General features: G+C 48.2%; 1 protein-coding gene across 1 annotated transcript in view; it reads left to right on the top strand.

Annotated features, from left to right (window-relative positions):
- Positions 1–18,921, top strand: part of LOC308171331 (intermediate filament family orphan 2-like) — a gene marked incomplete at both ends in the record, with an annotated part of 43,274 nt that overhangs the window by 20,240 nt on the left and 4,113 nt on the right. Inside the window, 4 exons of the mRNA XM_080546164.1 lie at positions 5,243–5,303; positions 13,460–13,555; positions 14,901–15,071; positions 17,659–17,813. Of these exons, the coding sequence (XP_080402290.1) occupies positions 5,243–5,303; positions 13,460–13,555; positions 14,901–15,071; positions 17,659–17,813 (483 nt within the window). The remainder of the gene's footprint in view (positions 1–5,242; positions 5,304–13,459; positions 13,556–14,900; positions 15,072–17,658; positions 17,814–18,921) is intronic.

The following is an 18,921-nucleotide window of genomic DNA, read 5'->3' as shown; positions in this document are numbered from 1 at the left end:
ACAAACAGCCCCTCCCTGACTGCAGAAGCGGCCTCAGATCTCACACAGGCAGATGTCTGTCTCACACAGTCCACCTACTGGTCCCTGTCCTTGTAAGGAGACTCCAGGTCTGTTCTCTGACTCTTCCACCAAAGATACGGCTCCCCAGCAGGCAGGGGCCAGCCAGAATACCTCTGCCACGGTGTCGCGTCTCGTGCTGTGTTTGGACGAGGTAGATCTGGTATGTTTCTGTGTTTGGACGAGGTAGATCTGGTATGTTTCTGTGTTCGCCTTGCCAAGTGGAGGTTGGGTTTACCTCGTGATGATTTTCCATTTCCTGGAAGTGATGGAGTATACAGATGTAGCAGACAGCATGTTGGAGACAGGGGTGGTTATTGGAGGTAGACATCGGAGGACGGGCTCATTGCAATGCACAGGATAGAATGAGGAATGCCGTCAAACACGTCCATTACAATAAGCCCGTACTCCGATTTCCGTCTCCACCAGCCTCCCCTACGCTAACAACACTTAGGTTGTGGGTTCGATTCCTGCTGGGACCATACATACTGAAAAATGTATGCACTCACTGCAATGTAAGTCGCTTTGGATAAAACCGTCAGCTAAATGGCGTATATTATTATTATTATTATTATTATTATTAACCTCTCTACATGGAATTGCAGTGAATATGATATCAAATACACCGCTCTACTCCAATTGGCCTGCAACACAATATGAAGGAAATGACATCACAGGTCATGTGTTCATCTGATGACACCTGTCCTGCTCCGATTGGCCCACAACACTATGTCAACAGGAAATGACATAGTAGGTAGTGGTGCCTATTCAGGAAGTGACATGCCAAGTGATGCAGAGCACCGGCGGCAGATGCTGTGACAGACTGTTGTTCACTGTCTGCAGAGGAAGTGATGCAGTGATGAACTGTGGTGACCTTTCGAGCCCTGCGGCAGGCGGGCGGGCGGAGGCAGGGTGTCTGGACACAGGAAAGCAGCAGCGGCAGCGTTTTTCACAACAACGCTTCAATCACGGTGTGAAGGGGACTGACTGACCGACCCCGCCGGCCAAGGATACTTCTCCCTAATTAGACAACGGACATTTAGTGGCGGCTGAGCAGAGACAAGGCCGTGTTTGTTAGAGAGGAGGGTCTCTCTGAGGAGGTAGAGGTTGTTTATCCCTCGTGTTTGGTCGGTGTTACTAGAGTGTTGTCGTCTCTGTGTCTGTTTCCATGGTAAGGGCAGAGATAGGAGGAATGTCCCAGCATTCATTTGGTTTTGGTAAGATGACCTCCCCTCTCTTTCACTCTCTCTCACACACACAGATGCACAAGCGCAGACACAGACACAGACACAGACACACACACACACACACACACACATGCACACACGCACACACACAAACAGACACACACACATACACGCACACACACACAAACAGACACACACACACACACACACACACATACAGTACACTCTCACTCACACATACAGTACACTCTCACTCACACACACACACACACACACACTCTCTGGGTGTCTGACGCTGTGGCTTGCCTCATATCGTTGAGGGAGCTCTCTCTCCACTCTTTAATTCCTCTCTGTTTTAGGAACCAGTGACTCAGCATGTCCCCTGCTTGTCTCCCAGGGTAACGGAGGCCGAGTCTAATTTGAGATGCAGGGGAGGCTGGCGGACGTAGAAAACGGAGGATGGGCTCAATGTAATAATGCACAGAATGGAATGAGGAAGGATATCACACACACGTGTTTGTCCCATCATGGTATCAAGCACACGTGTTTGCTACCAGTCCTCATTCCATTCTATGCATTACAATAGTCCTCAGACTTCTACCTCCACCGCCCTCCCCAGAAGCAGGCTATATATAATATTTTTTTTAAACAATATTTTATTAGAAGGAAGTACACAGTACAGCACTTATGGGTACACAAAAAGGAATGAAGGTCCTTCTATTTATTTTTTTCCCCCTATCCACCCACCCACCCACCCATCAACCAAACACCTATTGCCAATAGAAAAATATAATAATAATTTTAAAAAATACATGTATATACTGTATATATATCTACATTATATACATAATAAAAAATGATAATAATAATAAAATGTTAAATTAATAGCATCAGGCTATATCGAATGCACCCATAGTTCTGATCTAACATCCATAAGGGATGCATAAAGTCATCTTATACTGTGAAGCAGGCTATATTAACAGAAGCAGGCTATATTAACAGAAGCAGGCTATATTAACAGGATTCGACTGGGCTGCTAATAGCCGAGAGTGATGTGGTCTGTCTCTCCGCTGCAAATCATCGGCTGATATGATTAATACTTGCACTGTGGCCATGACAGGGTCAGGCGGTTCATACACACTCACGTTTCTCAGTCTGTTCCCTGCTGACTGTAGAGGCTGGCAGAGGGAGACATCAGAGGACGGGATCATTGTGACGTGTGTTTGATACCATCCCTCATCCCTCGTTCCATTCCTTGTGTTACAATGAGCTGGTCCTCTGAGTTCTGCCTCCCCCAGCCTCCCCTGCTCCTGACTGGAGAGTTTGTTTATAACTAATAACTAACTAATAATAACTCAGTGGAATTTCTGAAGTCACCACATTATGTTGATGTACACTGTTGATAGATAAATATGTCGTGTCGTCCTTTATCTCTCCTCAGCATAATGGTGTTTGTTTCTTTGGAGGTCACAGACTGTACACACAGAGGCTATAGAAAGTCAACACACCTCTTCACTGTTTCCACATGTTGTTGTGTTATAGACTCAATTTAAAATGTATTAAATAAATAGAAATGGGCATCAATCCACACACAATACCCCATAATGACAAAGTGAAAACAAGTTTTTAGAAATGTCTGCAAATGTATTCAAATTGAAACACAGAAATACCTCTTGTGCATGAGTCTTCACACCCTTTGCTATGACACGCTTAAAATGAGCTAAAAAGCCAAAAATGTCGTCAACAAATCACTCAGTAAGTTGAATTGAGTCCATCTTAATGCAAGGATAATAGTTCATGTATTTTTTTAATCAATATCGTTTTTATAGGGTCTCTGATTTGCATAGGAATCAATTACACACTGTGTGGATCAGGTACATTATATCTTGCAACAGCTTAGTAAGAACATTAATGTTAGACTAGCGTTCATCAAAACAGTATATTGCATTGTGAATGCAATATCTTATACATTTAATAAAAACTATTAGCTACAGGTAATAGACATAGACATAGAGATAGAGATAGAGATAGAGATAGACATAGACATAGACATAGACACAGACACAGACACAGACACAGACACAGACACAGACACAGACACAGACATAGCCATAGAGATAGACATAGACATAGCCATAGAGATAGAGATAGACATAGACATAGACATAGACACAGACACAGACACAGACACAGACACAGACACAGACACACACACAGACACACACACAGACACACACACACACAGACACAGACACACACACAGACACAGACATAGACACAGACACAGACACAGACACAGAGATAGACACAGACACAGACACAGCCATAGACATAGACACAGACACAGACACAGACACAGACACAGACACAGCCACAGACACAGACAGAGACACAGACACAGACACAGACACAGCCACAGACACAGACATAGACATAGAGATAGACATAGACACAGACACAGACAGAGACACAGACATAGACATAGACACAGACACAGACACAGACACAGACACAGACACAGACACAGCCACAGACACAGACATAGACACAGACACAGACACAGACACAGACACAGACATAGACACAGACATAGACACAGACACAGACACAGACACAGAGATAGACACAGACACAGACACAGCCACAGACATAGACATAGACATAGACACAGACATAGACATAGACATAGACATAGACATAGACATAGACATAGACATAGCTCTTCCCCGTATGTGGGGTGTGGATGAAAGGAATGTCTCTTCTTCTGATGAGGTTAGCCACTGAATTCTGGGCAGTGAGGCTCTCCTAGATGCCTTCTCAGCTGCCACATCATTATGGCAAAGGAAGGTCAACATCGTGGGAACATAAAGTTGTTGTTGTGTTTTTGTTCTCCTACAACAGAGAAACAAACGTCGCCTCAAGGTCTTTCAAGGGCGTTCTCACGTTGTTTAACTCCAACTGCCAAATCATTGGGGAACACTCACTACCAAGATAAGAGTGCCACGTGTTTTATGTTGTGTTTACCTAGCAAGAACACTTTGATCGCTTACCAAATGAAGCATTATAATACATGCAGTCTTGGTGAATAAACATTCTAGAGTGCATCCATAATAGCACTCTACAGTGTTGACAATTTGAGCAACTTTATTCACCCTCGATACTAAATGAGTTCATATTTGTTTGGTTCAGTGAGTGAAAATATATGAAAGTCTTGGTGAATAAACATTCTAGAGTGCATCCATAGCACTCTACAGTGTTGACAATTTGAGCAACTTTATTCACCCTCGGTACTAAATTGGTTAATATTTGTTTGGTTCAGTGTGTGAAAGTATATGAAAGCTTCTGGCCTTAATTGGTGTCAGATGCAGTTGCCGGGGCGGAGGGCGATGGTGACAGAGAGGGCTCAGGTTACGGGAGAGGGAGAGGGAGAGGGGTGGTAAATGTCAGGGGAGGATGGGCTCATTGTGATGCATAGAACGAAATGAGGACTGGGATCCGGTTTCTACCTCTACCAGGTAAAGGTTCAAGCTGGGGTTGGTACAGTACTAGGAGACTCCACCCATTTCTTTTAGAAGCTTATAGTTCCAACTCTACGGGCCGGTTTCACAGACAAGGCTTAAGCCTAGTCCTAGACTAAAAAACATCTTCAATGGAGATTTTACATTGAAAGTGTGATTTAGTCCAGGACTAGGCTTAAGCCTCGTCTCTGAAACCGGCCCTCAATGTTCTATGTGTTTTTTTTCTGAGTGGGGCAGTCCCACTCATATTTTTCATTTTATTGACAGATATAGTAGAGATTTGACAGGAAGGATGGGTGAGAGAGAGAGGAGGGATGACATGCAGGATATGTCCGCGGCCGGAATCGAACCGGGAACCCTGCGGTTTCATGGCCCCCTCTCATTGTATTTCTTTGTTAGCTGATGTAGTGTGTGTTCTCCTCATTCTATTTCTACGTCTGATCCAGTGTGTTCTAACCCAGTGTGTGTTCTGTGTTGCAGATGGGAGGAGGAGCTATCCAGACGAGAGCAGATGGAGTCCATGGTGGAAACTCTCCAGGAGGTGAGAGAACATCAGCCATCAGCTCACCTTGTCAAAACTGTAACCTACCCTTCACCTCCCCCCCCCCCCCCCCCCACGGTCCTTCTGTAGAGTTCCTCTACTGTTAATCATTTACAAATAAATACAAAATAAAGTACCTTTTCCTTCCTCTTCCTCTCTCTTCTTCCTCTCTCTTCTTCCTACCTTGGCCTTCCTGGCATTGTGACTGCAAATGACACCTGGCCCTAGCATAGACCTTTGCTGATGTATCGATGATTCACTTACTTTAGACAAAGAAAGAAAAATGTCATGTACCGGTACCTTCACATCATTGGAGGCTGGTGAGTGAAACATGGCGAGGATGGGATCATTGTAATGGATGGGACGGAATGAGGAGCGGCATCAAACCCATATCAGACATTTGTATTTGATGCCATGCCTTACACCAGGCCTTACACAGCTCCATCCGTTACTCTGAGCCCCTCCTCTCCAGAGGCCTCACATCACCATCCAACTCACCTTCACCAGACTATAAAGCTCTAGGGATTCTAAAGCTCAGAACAATAAATATGTATGACACATCAGGTCACTGCTAGCTGTTTCTGCCCAGAGCCTCCCGGTCCTGTTGTGTGTCAACAGCTCTCGGCCAGAGACAGACATAGAGAGATGTGTGTCAGATAAGAACACCTAACAAGTCAATAACACAGCCCAGCACCCTCAAACATAGAAAAAGCCCAAAACAGGTCCACAGTGACTATGCTGGTTACATTTGATTACATTTGTTCAATTTGAGAGTGCTTGATCCCTTTTTGGATCCTTTTATTATTACTATTCTTATATTACTATTATATTTCTATTATTATATTGTCTTACTGTTTTCCTTTTATAACTAGAGCCATTTTTCACTCGCTGCTGCAATGTTGAGGAACCATAGCCTAAGACTGTTACTCTGTTCTGCTTGTATAACGGGATGGAACAATAAACTTGATTCAGGCCTGTGCTGTACAGCATCCAAAGGCACTTTAATCCAAACCTGAGCTTTGTTTAGAGTCCAGCATGACTTTACCTTATTTCAGATAAAGAAAACCTACAAGGACACTAAATCCTCTTAAATGGCTCATGGAAAAAACCTGTTGTTAGTGTTGCATCACCTCTCTGACCCACCCATGTCTCTGTGGAAATAGAAAACAGTACATGTCGTTCTAACGGCCATATCAGTGTAGCGCATCACAACCTACAGGGGGCAGCGTTCTCCATTCAGTATACAAGGACGAAGGGAGGGGGAGCACTCTCTAGGTTACAGGGAAAACTGTATCATGTAACCATGACAACACACAGAGTCAGAAGTCCCCACACTGGGTTACTGGTAAAACTGTATCATGTAACCATGACAACACACAGAGTCAGAAGTCCCCACAGTAGGCTACAGGTAAAACTGTATCATGTAACCATGACAACACACAGAGTCAGAAGTCCCCACACTGGGTTACAGGGATGTAGCGCTCTAGATAACATACATTGAAGAACACAAAAAAAATACAATCATTACCCACCTCAATGGAATGTGAAGAAAGAAGAGGGATGGGAGAGACGCACCCTGACCAGGGAGTGATCTTAGCCAGACAAGACCCAAGGTCACACCCTGGTCCAAACACGTCCCTGAGCAGGGTGGTGCATTCCACTGAGAGGGCTCATAACGCTGAGTGTTTCCCAACACACTTGAGCAGTGTTAGCAGCAATCCTTCATGTCTGCGTGAGTGCGTGTACAAAGAAACAGTACTGCTAACCACCACGTCAGTAGAACATCACAGGCCAAGGCAGCCAGGGACCATGTTCTCTTTGTGCCACAATAAAAGCCTCAGCACCTCTCTCTCTCTCTCTCTCTCTCTCTCTCTCTCTCTCTCTCTCTCTCTCTCTCTCTCTCTCTCTCTCTCTCTCTCTCTCTCTCTCTCTCTCTCTCTCTCTCAGTAGAGGCTGGTCATGGTAGAAATCGTAGGACAGGCGTATTGTAATGCGTGGAATGGAATGAGGAAGGTTACCATGTTTCCTCATAGATCTATTGCCGTATGTAGCAGGAGAGGCTGGTGGAGGTAGACATTTGAGGACGGGCTCATTGTAATGCGTGGAATGGAATGAGGAATGATATCAAACACACACCATGACTCATTCCATTCCATGCATCCCAGTTTCTACCTCCTCCACCAGCCTTCCCTGCTCGCTCTGTCCCGATGCCTACAGCCATGTGGCTTTACAGCATCTGTGTTAGTGTTGCATTATGGGTCAGCAGAACAGAACGCCGGAGAGGGGAGGGGAGGAGAGTGGAGGGGAGGGGAGGGAGGGGACAGGAGGGGATGGGAGAGGACGGTAAAAGAGAGGAGAGGAGAGGAGGGGAGGGGAGGGGAGAGGAGAGGAGAGGAGAGGAGAGGAGAGGAGAGGGAGGGACGGTAGAAGAGAGGAGAGGAGAGGAAGGGAGGGGACTAGCTTCTCTGGGGGCTTTCAACCTCACACAGCACACAGGCAGATGGACCTGCCGCTGCGATTTTCTAGCAGCGGAGGACAAGCAAGAACGGCGTTCTGGGCAGGCACCTCCCCAAGTAGGGATGGTCCCGCCCGCTCAGCCGGCCCTGACATCACGCCGCCCTCACCCAGCTGAGTGGTCGGTGCCGGTGTCAGAATCAGAAAGCTCTGATGAGAGCGAGCGGCAGGTAGAGCACGTGCTCCCCGCCCTCGCCGCCCCATCTCGGTGCGCAGGCGGCGGCAGCGGCGAATAACATCGCCGTGTTTAACGCCGCCATTGCGAAGATCACCACAGACCGACCCAACGGTCTGTCTGCAGCGGAGGCGGAGCTTCTGAGCAAGCTCCACCTCTTCTTCTTCCGCCGTGGTGACGAATAGACCGTCAACGACTGCGAAACGGAGTTTTCGGCGTGATGCGGCACTGGCTCTACCTCTAAACGACGGAGCCATGCCCCACTCGGCATCCCCAGCCCCCGCCGCTGACCACTGGGAGGGCCCGCTACGGCCCCCCACGGCAGCGTGGCCCGGTTTCACTGGCGGAGGGGTCGGTAATGACCCCACCACCGGTTTCCTCTTCATGGCTGCTACCTCATAAAGAGGCAAAAGAAGGAAAATCCCCACCTTACTTTTTCAGTAAAGGAGATTTTTCCCATGTTATCTACCGGAGCGGAGACCCACCTGCCTTGTCGGAGCGTGGTCCAATCGCTACCGGTTAGAAACAAGGCGGAGACTGGCCCAGCTTACCAGCGTGTGGCCAGCTCTCTGCCTAGCGGACTAACCCCTATCACGACACAAAGGGGGTTAAACACCCCTGTCTGTAGCCGTATGGAGGGACCGTTATTTACATCAAAAACTCCTCCATGTCTATCAAGACCTGGCCCAGCTCATGAGCGTGCGGCCGGTTTTTTGGTTGTCAGGCATAATAAACCTACGTCGATAAAGGGCATTGTTACTCAAAACAAGCACTATTTACAGACGGCAAACCATCCCTAAGGAGGATTTTCCATGGTATCTACCAGAGCGGAGACCCACCTGCCTTGTCAGAGTGTGGTCGAATCGCTACCGGTTAGAAACAAGGCGGAGACTGGCCCAGCTTACCGGCGTGTGGCCAGCTCTCTGCCTAGCGGACTTACCCCTATCACGACACGAGGCGGGTTAAACACCCCTGTCTGTAGCCGTATAGAGGGACCGTTATCTACCAGAGCGGAGATCGACCTGCCTTGTCAGAGTGTGGTCGACTCGCTACCGGTTAGAAACAAACCGGAGACTGGCCCAGCTTACCGGCGTGTGGCCAGCTCTCTGCCTAACGGACTTACCCCTATCACGACACGTAGCGGGTTAAACACCCCTGTATGTAGCCGTATAGAGGGGTCGTTATGTACATCAAAAACCCCTCCATGTCTATCAAGACCTGGCCCAGCTCATGAGCGTGCGGCCGGTTCTTTGATTATCAGGCATAATAAACCTGCGTCAATAAAGAGCATTGTTACACATAACAAACACTCTTTACAGACGGCAGCCCATCCCTTTCGAAATGACCCCACCTTGGGCTGTGCCACCTCCTCGGTGTGCAGCGGCGGCTGGGATCATACAGAAATTCAAGTTTTTTCTGTCGACTGCACCACAACAGACGGTCCAGCCGCTGTCGTTGCGTTATGCAGAATGACTAGAAGGGACAGGTATTCTGTCGGGCTGGCTAGACAGGACATTGAGGAGGGGATATGCACTACAGTTCATTCAGCCTCCTCCGCCCTTCAGGGGCGTGAGAGAGACTGTTTTTTGTCCTGCCCGATAAAGACACGTGCGCTCTAGGAGGAGATTACGAATCTCCTAACAAAGGGCGCAGTGACATTGGTTCCGAGGGACCAGTGGGACATGAGATGGTACTCCCCGTATTTCCTTGTCCCAAAGAATTCGGGAGACATGAGACCCATACTAGATTTCAGGGTCCTCAACGAGAGAGTGGCGAAACGCCCCTTTCGTAGATACCTGAGGGTCGCGTATTTCGTGTGCCAATCACAGAGTGGCACAGGAAATTCCTACGTTTTGCTTTCCAAGGGAAGGTTTACGAGTACACGCGCCTGCCCTTCGGGTGCACGCTTGCTCCTCGTTTTTTCTCCAAATGCGTGCAGACAGCACTCGAACCACTGAGGCGAAACGAGATACGCATATTAGCATATCTCGATGACCTACTGGTCTTGGCCCAATGCCCAAATCGAGCCATTCGGGACGCAACCTCACTGGTGCAGCACCTCACTCAGCTGGGGTTAGCTGTAAACTGGACAGAGAGTGCTCCGTGGCCGGCTCAACAGTTTTCCTATCTAGGCATTCAGTTGGATACTGCCGAGATGAGGGCCAGTTTATCGGCACCACGGAGAGCGACACTGACGTCAGCTCTCCGGGTGTGTCGAGTGACAAATACAATCACCGCTCTGTCAAGGATGTCCTTACTAGGACTGATGTCTGCAGCCCATGTAGTGGTCCCCTTAGGCCTGTTACACATGCGCAGACTGCAGAGGCGGTTCGCACGACTGCGACGGGTTCCAGTGAGACGCCGTCGCAAGTTGATTGTAATACAGAGATCGGTCAAAACCGACCTGAGCTACTGGAGAGACCCGCGCGTCATCGCGCGCGGAGTCGCCTGAGTTCGCTGAAAGCTCTCCACATTCCAGGTCTGCTCAACGAAGGAGCAGATCTGTTATCACGGGGAGGCCCGAGGGACGACGACTGGAGGTTAGCACCCTCCATTGTGTCGCTGATTTGGGCACGGTTCGGGCAAGCAGAAGTGGTTCTGTTTGCGTCACGGACGAATGCGCAGTGTCGCCTTTGGTTCTCCCTGCGCGAACAGGACAACCCGCCATTGGGAGTCGATACATTCGCACACCACCCATGGCCGAGGGTCCTGTTATACGCGTTCCCACCCCTGACATCTATCCTCCCACTGTTGGCACGAGTGAGGTCAGAGAGGCTAGAGTTAATTCTTGTAGCCCCGGACCGTCCCGGAGCCCCGTGGTTTCCGGAACTGATGGAGATGTTGGTAGAGGGCCCATGGCCCATACCTCATCGACAAGATGCAGTCTCTCAAGCCGGAGGCTTGGTGAAGGGGCCGCCTATGAGGGGGGGCCCCTCATGGCCTGGTTACTGAGAGGGATTGTTAGAACGCAGGGGTCTGACAGACGCGGTCATTCAGACCATTCAGAGTGCGCGCGCGCAATCCACTGCAAAGGGATATGCGGCGCGCTGGCGAGTTTTACACAGTGGTGTGAGGGACAGGACGTTGACCCTGTCTGTTGTCGGGTCGAAACGTTCTTGTGCTTCTTACAGTCGCTGTTGACAAGGGATTGGCGGCGGGAACTATTAAAGTTTACGCGGCTGCCATCTCAGCTTGTCATGAGGGTTTTGCGACAACGACACTGGTTTTTCAGTCATTCGCTGGTTAAGCGTTTTTTGACTGGAGTGTGTAGGCTTAGACGCCCTCATAGGACTCTAATGCCAAAATGGGACCTGTCGATTGTGCTAGAGGCGCTGTGCGTGCCCCCATTCGAACCCATTGTCACTGTGTCGTTGCGTTTTATTGTCTCTCAAGACGAGTCTACTCCTCGCCTTGACTACGGCTGAGCGAGTGAGTGATTTGTGCGCTCTCTCGTCACGGGCAGATTGTTTGATCATATCTGGTGACGAAACAAAAGCTGTATTACGTCCTAACCCGGCTTTTATCCCTACGGTTAATCGTGGGTTTAGGGTTCAGAGCTGTGCTCTGAGCGCCTTTTTTTCCTCCTCCTCACGACGGAGAGAGGGAGAGGCGTTTTACATTGTATTGTCCGGTGCGCGCGTTGGCACAATATGTGAAGCGTGAGGCAGGACTGAGATCTTCTCCCCGGCTTCTGATCTGCTATGGCGGACAGAAAGCCGGGACACCACTCTCGAAGCAGAGGCTGTCCCTTTGGATTTGCGAGGCTATTAGTCGAAGGGGCAGCCCGTGCCGATTGGCATTCGGGCTCATTCCACCAGGGGCATGGCCACATCAGTGGCCATTCTCAGGGGAGTGGGAGTGGAGGAGATATGTGTGGCGGCGTCTTGGTCGTCGCCATCACTTTTTATACGGTGTTACTTGAAGATATTTCTTCCTCATCCTTTTCTCATTCTGTCCTCAGTTTTGCTGATGACTGATGTAGTGGGGAAGGCACTTGGATTACCCTGGTCATGGGATTCTATTCAAGTGCTGTCAGGATGAATACGGATGTGCCTGGGGAAGGGACCCTCCTCCAGGACATGTTCCGTTAGATCAACAACCCTACGTGCTCACGTAAGGGTTAGGTCAGTGATATTCTTCCTCAATCCTTTCTCATTCTGTCCTCAGTTTGCTGATGACTGATGTTGTGGGAAGGGCACTTGGATTACCCTGGTCATGGGGATTCTATTCAAGTGCTGTCAGGATGAATACGGATGTGCCTGGGGAGGGGACCCTCCTCCAGGACATGTCTGTTAGATCAACAACCCAACGTAAGGGTTGGGTAAGTGATATTTCTTCCTCATCCTTTTCTCATTCTGTCCTCAGTTTGCTGAGGACTGATGTAGTTGGGATGGCACTTGGATTACCCTGGTTGGGGATGCTATTCAAGTGCTGTCAGGATGATTACGGATGTGCCTGGGGAGGGGACCCTCCTCCAGGACATGTTCCGTTAGATCTACAACCCTGCGTGCTCACGTAAGGGCTAGATCAGTGGAGCAGACTCGGTGTGGGTTGGGCCAACTTTTTAAGGTTGTCTTGAACCAACATCAGTGGTCAGCTCCGGGTGCCGCTGAGATTGTTTTCGGATTAATAGTCTCAGTGGGGGTACATTTGGCCTCGCTCGCTCCGCCTAAACCAATAGGAGCAGAGCTCCCCTATGGGGCGGAGCTCCACGATATAGAACGATAGTTATGGAGATAGACTCCAGTTCTATGAGTGGAGCGGAGCCCCATAGGGCTGCTGGCCCACTTCGACTCGTTCAAACCCGGCTGTTTTGTATGTTTGGGAGAATGATGGAGCGAAGTACGCCCCTTTATATAGCACCCCAGGCGGGCGCAGGCATTGAAAAATTCAGTCATTGGCTACTTTAGGTAGCGGGTAAACCAATAGGAGCAGAGCTCCCCTATGGGGCTCCGCTCCACTCATAGAACTGGAGTCTATCTCCATAACTATCGAAATCTACTCCAAGATAATCACTTCAAAAGTAACAGCAGTTCTGCTATTGAGTTTAATTTACTCTATAGTCCTCCTGAGCTTTGGAGCCGTCATCATCCTCATGTTCAATAAACAGTATGTGGCCTCCAGGGGAGGCTGCTGGAGGTAGACATCGGAGGACGGGTAATGGTAATGCATGGAACTTAGTGTCTGATACCACTCCTTACCCCATTCCATGCATTACAATGAGCCCGTCCTCTGGTCTCTACCTCCACCAGCCTGCCCTCATGGCATCTTGACCACTTGAGTCCCACTATGTCTACGAAATAAAGTGCAAAATACAAATCATATCCATATTCAATAGTATATTCCTTATATGATGTATGCGTACTGTATGTGTTTGTGACTCTTGTTGGTTTTTTTGTATGCTTTTGTGTGTGTGTGTGTGTGTGTGTGCGTGCCTGCGTGCATGTGTGTGTGTGTGTATATCCAGAACGCCCAGGAGTCGGAGGAGATCCAGGATGAGTTGAATGAGAAGGTGGAGAGGCTGAGGGCGGAGGTGGTGGTCTTCAAGAGCCTGATGAGTGATGTGAGTATGACCCAAACCCACCCTCTCCCCCTCACGTAGCCTGACTGACTGACTGACTGACTTACTGACTGACTGACTGACTGACTGACTGACTTACTGACTGACTTACTGACTGACTGACTGACTGACTGACTGACTGACTGACTTACTGACTGACTGACTGACTGACTTACTGACTGACTGACTGACTTACTGACTTACTGACTGACTGACTGACTGACTGACTGACTTACTTACTGACTTACTGACTGACTGACTGACTGACTGACTTACTTACTGACTGTTCGCAAAAGTTCACACCACACTGTCACATTCCTGCCAAAACGACTGTAATTATATTTCAGGCGTTGCGACAGTGGTTGATTGTCCTGGCATGTGGGTCATATTGTTCCATCACTCTCACACTCTACATCTGGTGATGGAGATGCTGTCAATCATGGACGCCTGTGGGTCTCCATCTATCAACCCTGTCAGAGATAGGCCCTCCGGGACAGACGACACTCACACTCTCCTTATTTGGCTTCTCACCATGCTGCAGAAAAATAATGTCCCACTAAAAACGCCAGAGGCTCTCTGAGACGAGCATTCACTGAATAGCGTGCGTTCATAAACAAACAGTAGATCAGAGCGCTTGCTGTGCTCGCCACAGCCCTGTATTGTTCCTGGACAGGGAGCTAGGCCCTCGCTAATACATTGCACCTGGTCCAGCGGTAGCGGTCAGGCGTGAACACATAAAACAAGCAGAAAAGGAGGCCGTCTGGATCCTCATTGAAGCTATTCTCAGTTTACCTCCGCTGACCTCTGTGTTTACCTGCCAAGTTGGTTTTTCACTCGGGTAAATAGCAGCTTCGGCCTCAAATACATTCAGAGAGGGGGAGGCTACCAGGGGAGGCTTGTGGAGGTCACAATCGGAGGACGGGCTCATTGTAATGCTGGGAACGGTATGAGCGTCCGTCCTCTGATTTCTACCTCCGCTTGCCTCCCCTGGTACACACAGTGATGTGAGGTGCAGTGTGTCTGAGCCCACATGTCCCCAGGGTGCTGGATGAAGCCTTTGTGCTTCGGGACACGTCCTTAGATTAGGTGTACCTTTTGTCATTGCTCACACTAAAGGGCGGACGGCACCTGAGTACCCAATAGGTCAGGAGGAATCTGGACCTGAAAGTAAAGAGATACCTTTTCACCAGGGGAGGCTGGGGGAGGTAGAAATGGATACAGAATATTCTGCTTTTACAAAACTTTACATTGTTTTCAAATGAAACGACATTTCCTGCTTGTTATGCTTTTCGAATTTTTCTTCTGGCTCCCCTCACCACAGGCAACTATCCTTCCTCCTTTTCTCCAGCAAATGTCTGAACTGGACACCAGGATCCAGGAGAAGGCCATGCACGTGGACATGGACATCTGCCGCCGCATCGACATCACCGCCAAACTGTGTGACGTGGCGCAGCAGCGCAACTCGGAGGACATGTCCAAGATGTTCAACGTTAGCCCGGCCAGGTCGCTCTCAGAGAAGGTGGGTGGCGGGTCTGCTTCGACACCTCACACTTCACACTGGAGATAGCAGCTAGCCGTTAGCAGCTAGTGTTAGCCGCTAGCATCTAGCCGCTAGCATCTAGCAACTATCCATTAGCATCTAGCCGCTAGCATCTAGCAACTATCCATTAGCATCTAGCTGCTAGCATCTAGCAACTATCCATTAGCATCTAGCCGCTAGCATCTAGCAACTAGGGATGCACCGAACATTCGGCCACCGAATGTATTCGGCCGAATATCGCAAAATAAAGCACATTCGGTATTCGGCCGAATGTGTGAAAACACCGAATGTTTACCACCGAATAGTGGCCGTGTTTTGATGACGCAATACAATTAAATATAACTCTCAACAGGCGCGCGGCGCGAGGCGACGCGCTTTCAAAACTGGCTGCGTTCGTAAATTCACTCAGGAAATCCGATCAGCACTCGTGGAATGCCTCTCGTCCAATCAAATGACTCGGTTTCTCTATGACGTCGGGCCCAGTGTGCGCTCCAGCGCTCTCAGAGCGACTTTACGAACGCAACCTTACACTCATCTAGCTAGTTAGCTTAGCAGTCGTAGCGGAAGAAGCAGAGTTGTTGCCTTGTTGAAAACATATTCAGACTCCCAGCTGTTCTACACGAGTTTATGACATGCAGCTGTATCATGCGGTGGTTTCTATGCAAACCAGAGACTATAAAAACAAAAGATATTCATTCTGAAATAACATGAACTATTATCCTTACACTCAGGTGGACTCAATTCAACTTGTTGAATGAATGACTTGTTGAAGACATTTAGCATTTGACCTAATTTTAAGAGTGACAAAGGGTCTGAATACTTATGTACATGAGGTATTTCTGTATTTACATTTTAATACATTTGCAAACATTAAAAAACGTTTTACTTAGATTATGGGGTACTGTGTGTGGATTGATGGCAAATCTATTCAAAAATGTGAAAAAAGTGAAGGGATCTAAATACTTTCTGAAGCCTATGTAGAGACAAATCATGAATATCATTAACTTGAACCCTGGAAAGCAGTAGAGATTAAATCCCACGATAATTAGTTATAATAAGTTATATATAAAAGTTCTTTTTTTTCAATCTCAATTTCTTTCTTTGAGAAGCATGAATAAAAAGCAAAATGTATTTAGTTTATGCAATGATAAAATTAAAAACTGCTGATACACATTCGGTATTCGGTATTCGGCCAAGTGTTTCCTTAAATTCGGCTTCGGCCTCGGCCAAGAATTTTCATTTCGGTGCATCCCTACTAGCAACTATCCGTTAGCATCTAGCCGCTAGCAGCTATATATCCACTGCTAATCTACAATCCCTTCTCGTCTCGTCTAAGCGGAAGGCTAGGAAGGCTAGCCAGCGCTGTTTCCTACAGCTGCAGTGCAAAGAGGGTTCGGAGTGTGGAGTGACGGAGTGGAGTGATAGTCATTGCAGCAAGCTTTCTCTCTAATATATGCACACACACACACACACACACACTCACACACACACACACACACACACACACACACACTCACACACACACACACACACACGCTCATAAACACAATAGTCATTGACCCTTCTATGTACACAAACACACACACGCACACACTCACACACACACACTGGCACACTCATAAACACAATAGTCATCGACCCTTCTATACACACAGAGAAACACACACAGTCACTGCTCAGCTGTGAAATGCTGATGCGGTGACTTTCCTCGCTGCACACAAAGTTATCACATTGCGCCACCAGTGCTGGCTAAAGCCCAGCTATGAACCCTGCCAGACCCAGGCTGAGGCCTTTCAGGTGCTGCATGCTACCTTCCCCTTTTCCACCAAGGCAGTTTGAGGGCCGGTTCGGAGCCGGTGCCTAATCTCCAACCAGTTCTTCGCGCTTCGACAGCGAAAGAACTGTCTCTCGGTCAGGAAAACTGGTTGCAGAGTGGCACCAACACATGGCTGGTCTAGAACAAAAAAAACGCTTACGTCAGGGGCTGAACACAGAGACGGTATACGGTGACATAATGATGTGGCTCTCCAGCCCATGGAAAAGCAAAGAATATGGACCAGCACCAGAACTAGAACTAGGTTCACTAGCACCAGCACCAGAACTAGAACTAGGTTCACTAGCACCAGAACTAGAACTAGGTTCACTAGCACCAGCCCAGAACAAGAACTAGGTTCACTAGCACCAGCCCTGAACTAGAACTAGGTTCACTAGCACCAGCACTAGAACTAGGTTCACTAGCACCAACACCAGAACTAGAACTAGGTTCACTAGCACCAGCCCAGAACTAGAACTAGGTTCACTAGCACCAGCCCAGAACAAGAACTAGGTTCACTAGCACCACCCCAGAACTAGAACTAGGTTTACTAGCACCAGCACCAGAACTAGAACTAGGTTCACGTTGGTGGAAAGAGGGACCAGATGTGGCCCATGAAATGTCACCTCTCCTTTGCTGCAGTTAGTAACCTGGTTGTGTGTGTGTGTGTGTGTGTGTGTGTGTGTCTGTGTGTGCATGTGTGTGTGTGCATGCGTGTGTGTGTGTGTGTGTGTGTGTGTGTGTGTGTCCCAGGGTGCCATGGCGTGCTGCAGGAGGAAGGAGCGTAAGGCCGTGGTGTCTGACGAGGAGAGCTCAGAGATGGACGCGGACCCCAGCAGCACGTCAGAGGAGGAGGTCCCCGGGTCACTCAACATCACTGACGAGATGAAGCGCATGCTCAACCAGCTGTAAGGGAGCACACACACGTACACGTACGCATGCACGTACACACACACACACACACACACACACACACACAGACACACACACACACACACACACACACATATACACACGCAGCCACGCCCAACCATCTTACTAACTGCAGCAAAGGAGAGGTAACATTTCTTGACACACACACACACACACACACACACAGACACACACACACACACACACACACACACACATACATACACACACACACACACACACACACACATACACACACACACACACACACACTAATGACTACACTCTGTTCCTGGTATAATGCCATCCTTGACTTTATTCATCAAGTCAATGTTAAATGAACTAAAGAGCTATGAATCTGTCTATGAATCTGTCTATGAATCTGTATTACTGTGACACAGAGACATAAACTGAGTCACCATTAACACAGTCCTGCTCCTCTGCCTCTGTCAGTGAATGGGTTCATAGTTGTGCAGTAGATTAGCATCACGTTGACCTTCACTCCCATCTAGTGTTATTGCAGAGTGCTGCATGTTAAACACAGGAATATTTGACAAATGAAGCTTGTGCTAGTTCAGATGGGACACTTTAAATTAAATGGTGCTGCTCTTGACAGACAGCTGATTTACACATGTGACACGGTCTGGTCATTTGGGCCGCAAGTCGGCAACCAATCGAAATGTTCAGACTTTTATTTTGAAACACGGAAATACATTTCAACGTTGTTGAAAAAAATCTCAACACAAACTCGCTAGTCAAGCCAAAATACTGCAATGCAATGGATTGGGTGAGTAATCCCCACTGCTACCTAGTTAACTATAACACTACTTTACATTGTTAGCAGGCTCACAAAACAAGCTGTGTTAGTTGACTAGCGATGTGTCATTGATTTTCAACAACGCTGTAATGTATTTACATTTTTCAAAAGAAAGGTCTGAACATTAAATCAGATGCCGACTTGTGGACCAATTGACCAGACTGTGTCACATATGCAACCACCATCACATGTTCAGGGAAGAGGCTTAACAACAGCTGCTACTCACTCTCTACCATGGTTAAACAGGGTAACGCCACTGGCTATGCTGTCATACTGCTGTATACTTA

The sequence above is a fragment of the Nansenia antarctica genome, assembly GCF_963989245.1.
Source record: "Nansenia antarctica genome assembly, chromosome: 15".
Lineage (NCBI taxonomy): Eukaryota > Metazoa > Chordata > Actinopteri > Argentiniformes > Microstomatidae > Nansenia > Nansenia antarctica.
The sequence above is the reverse complement of the archived record's forward strand: the minus strand, read 5'-3'. Positions and strand labels throughout refer to the sequence as shown.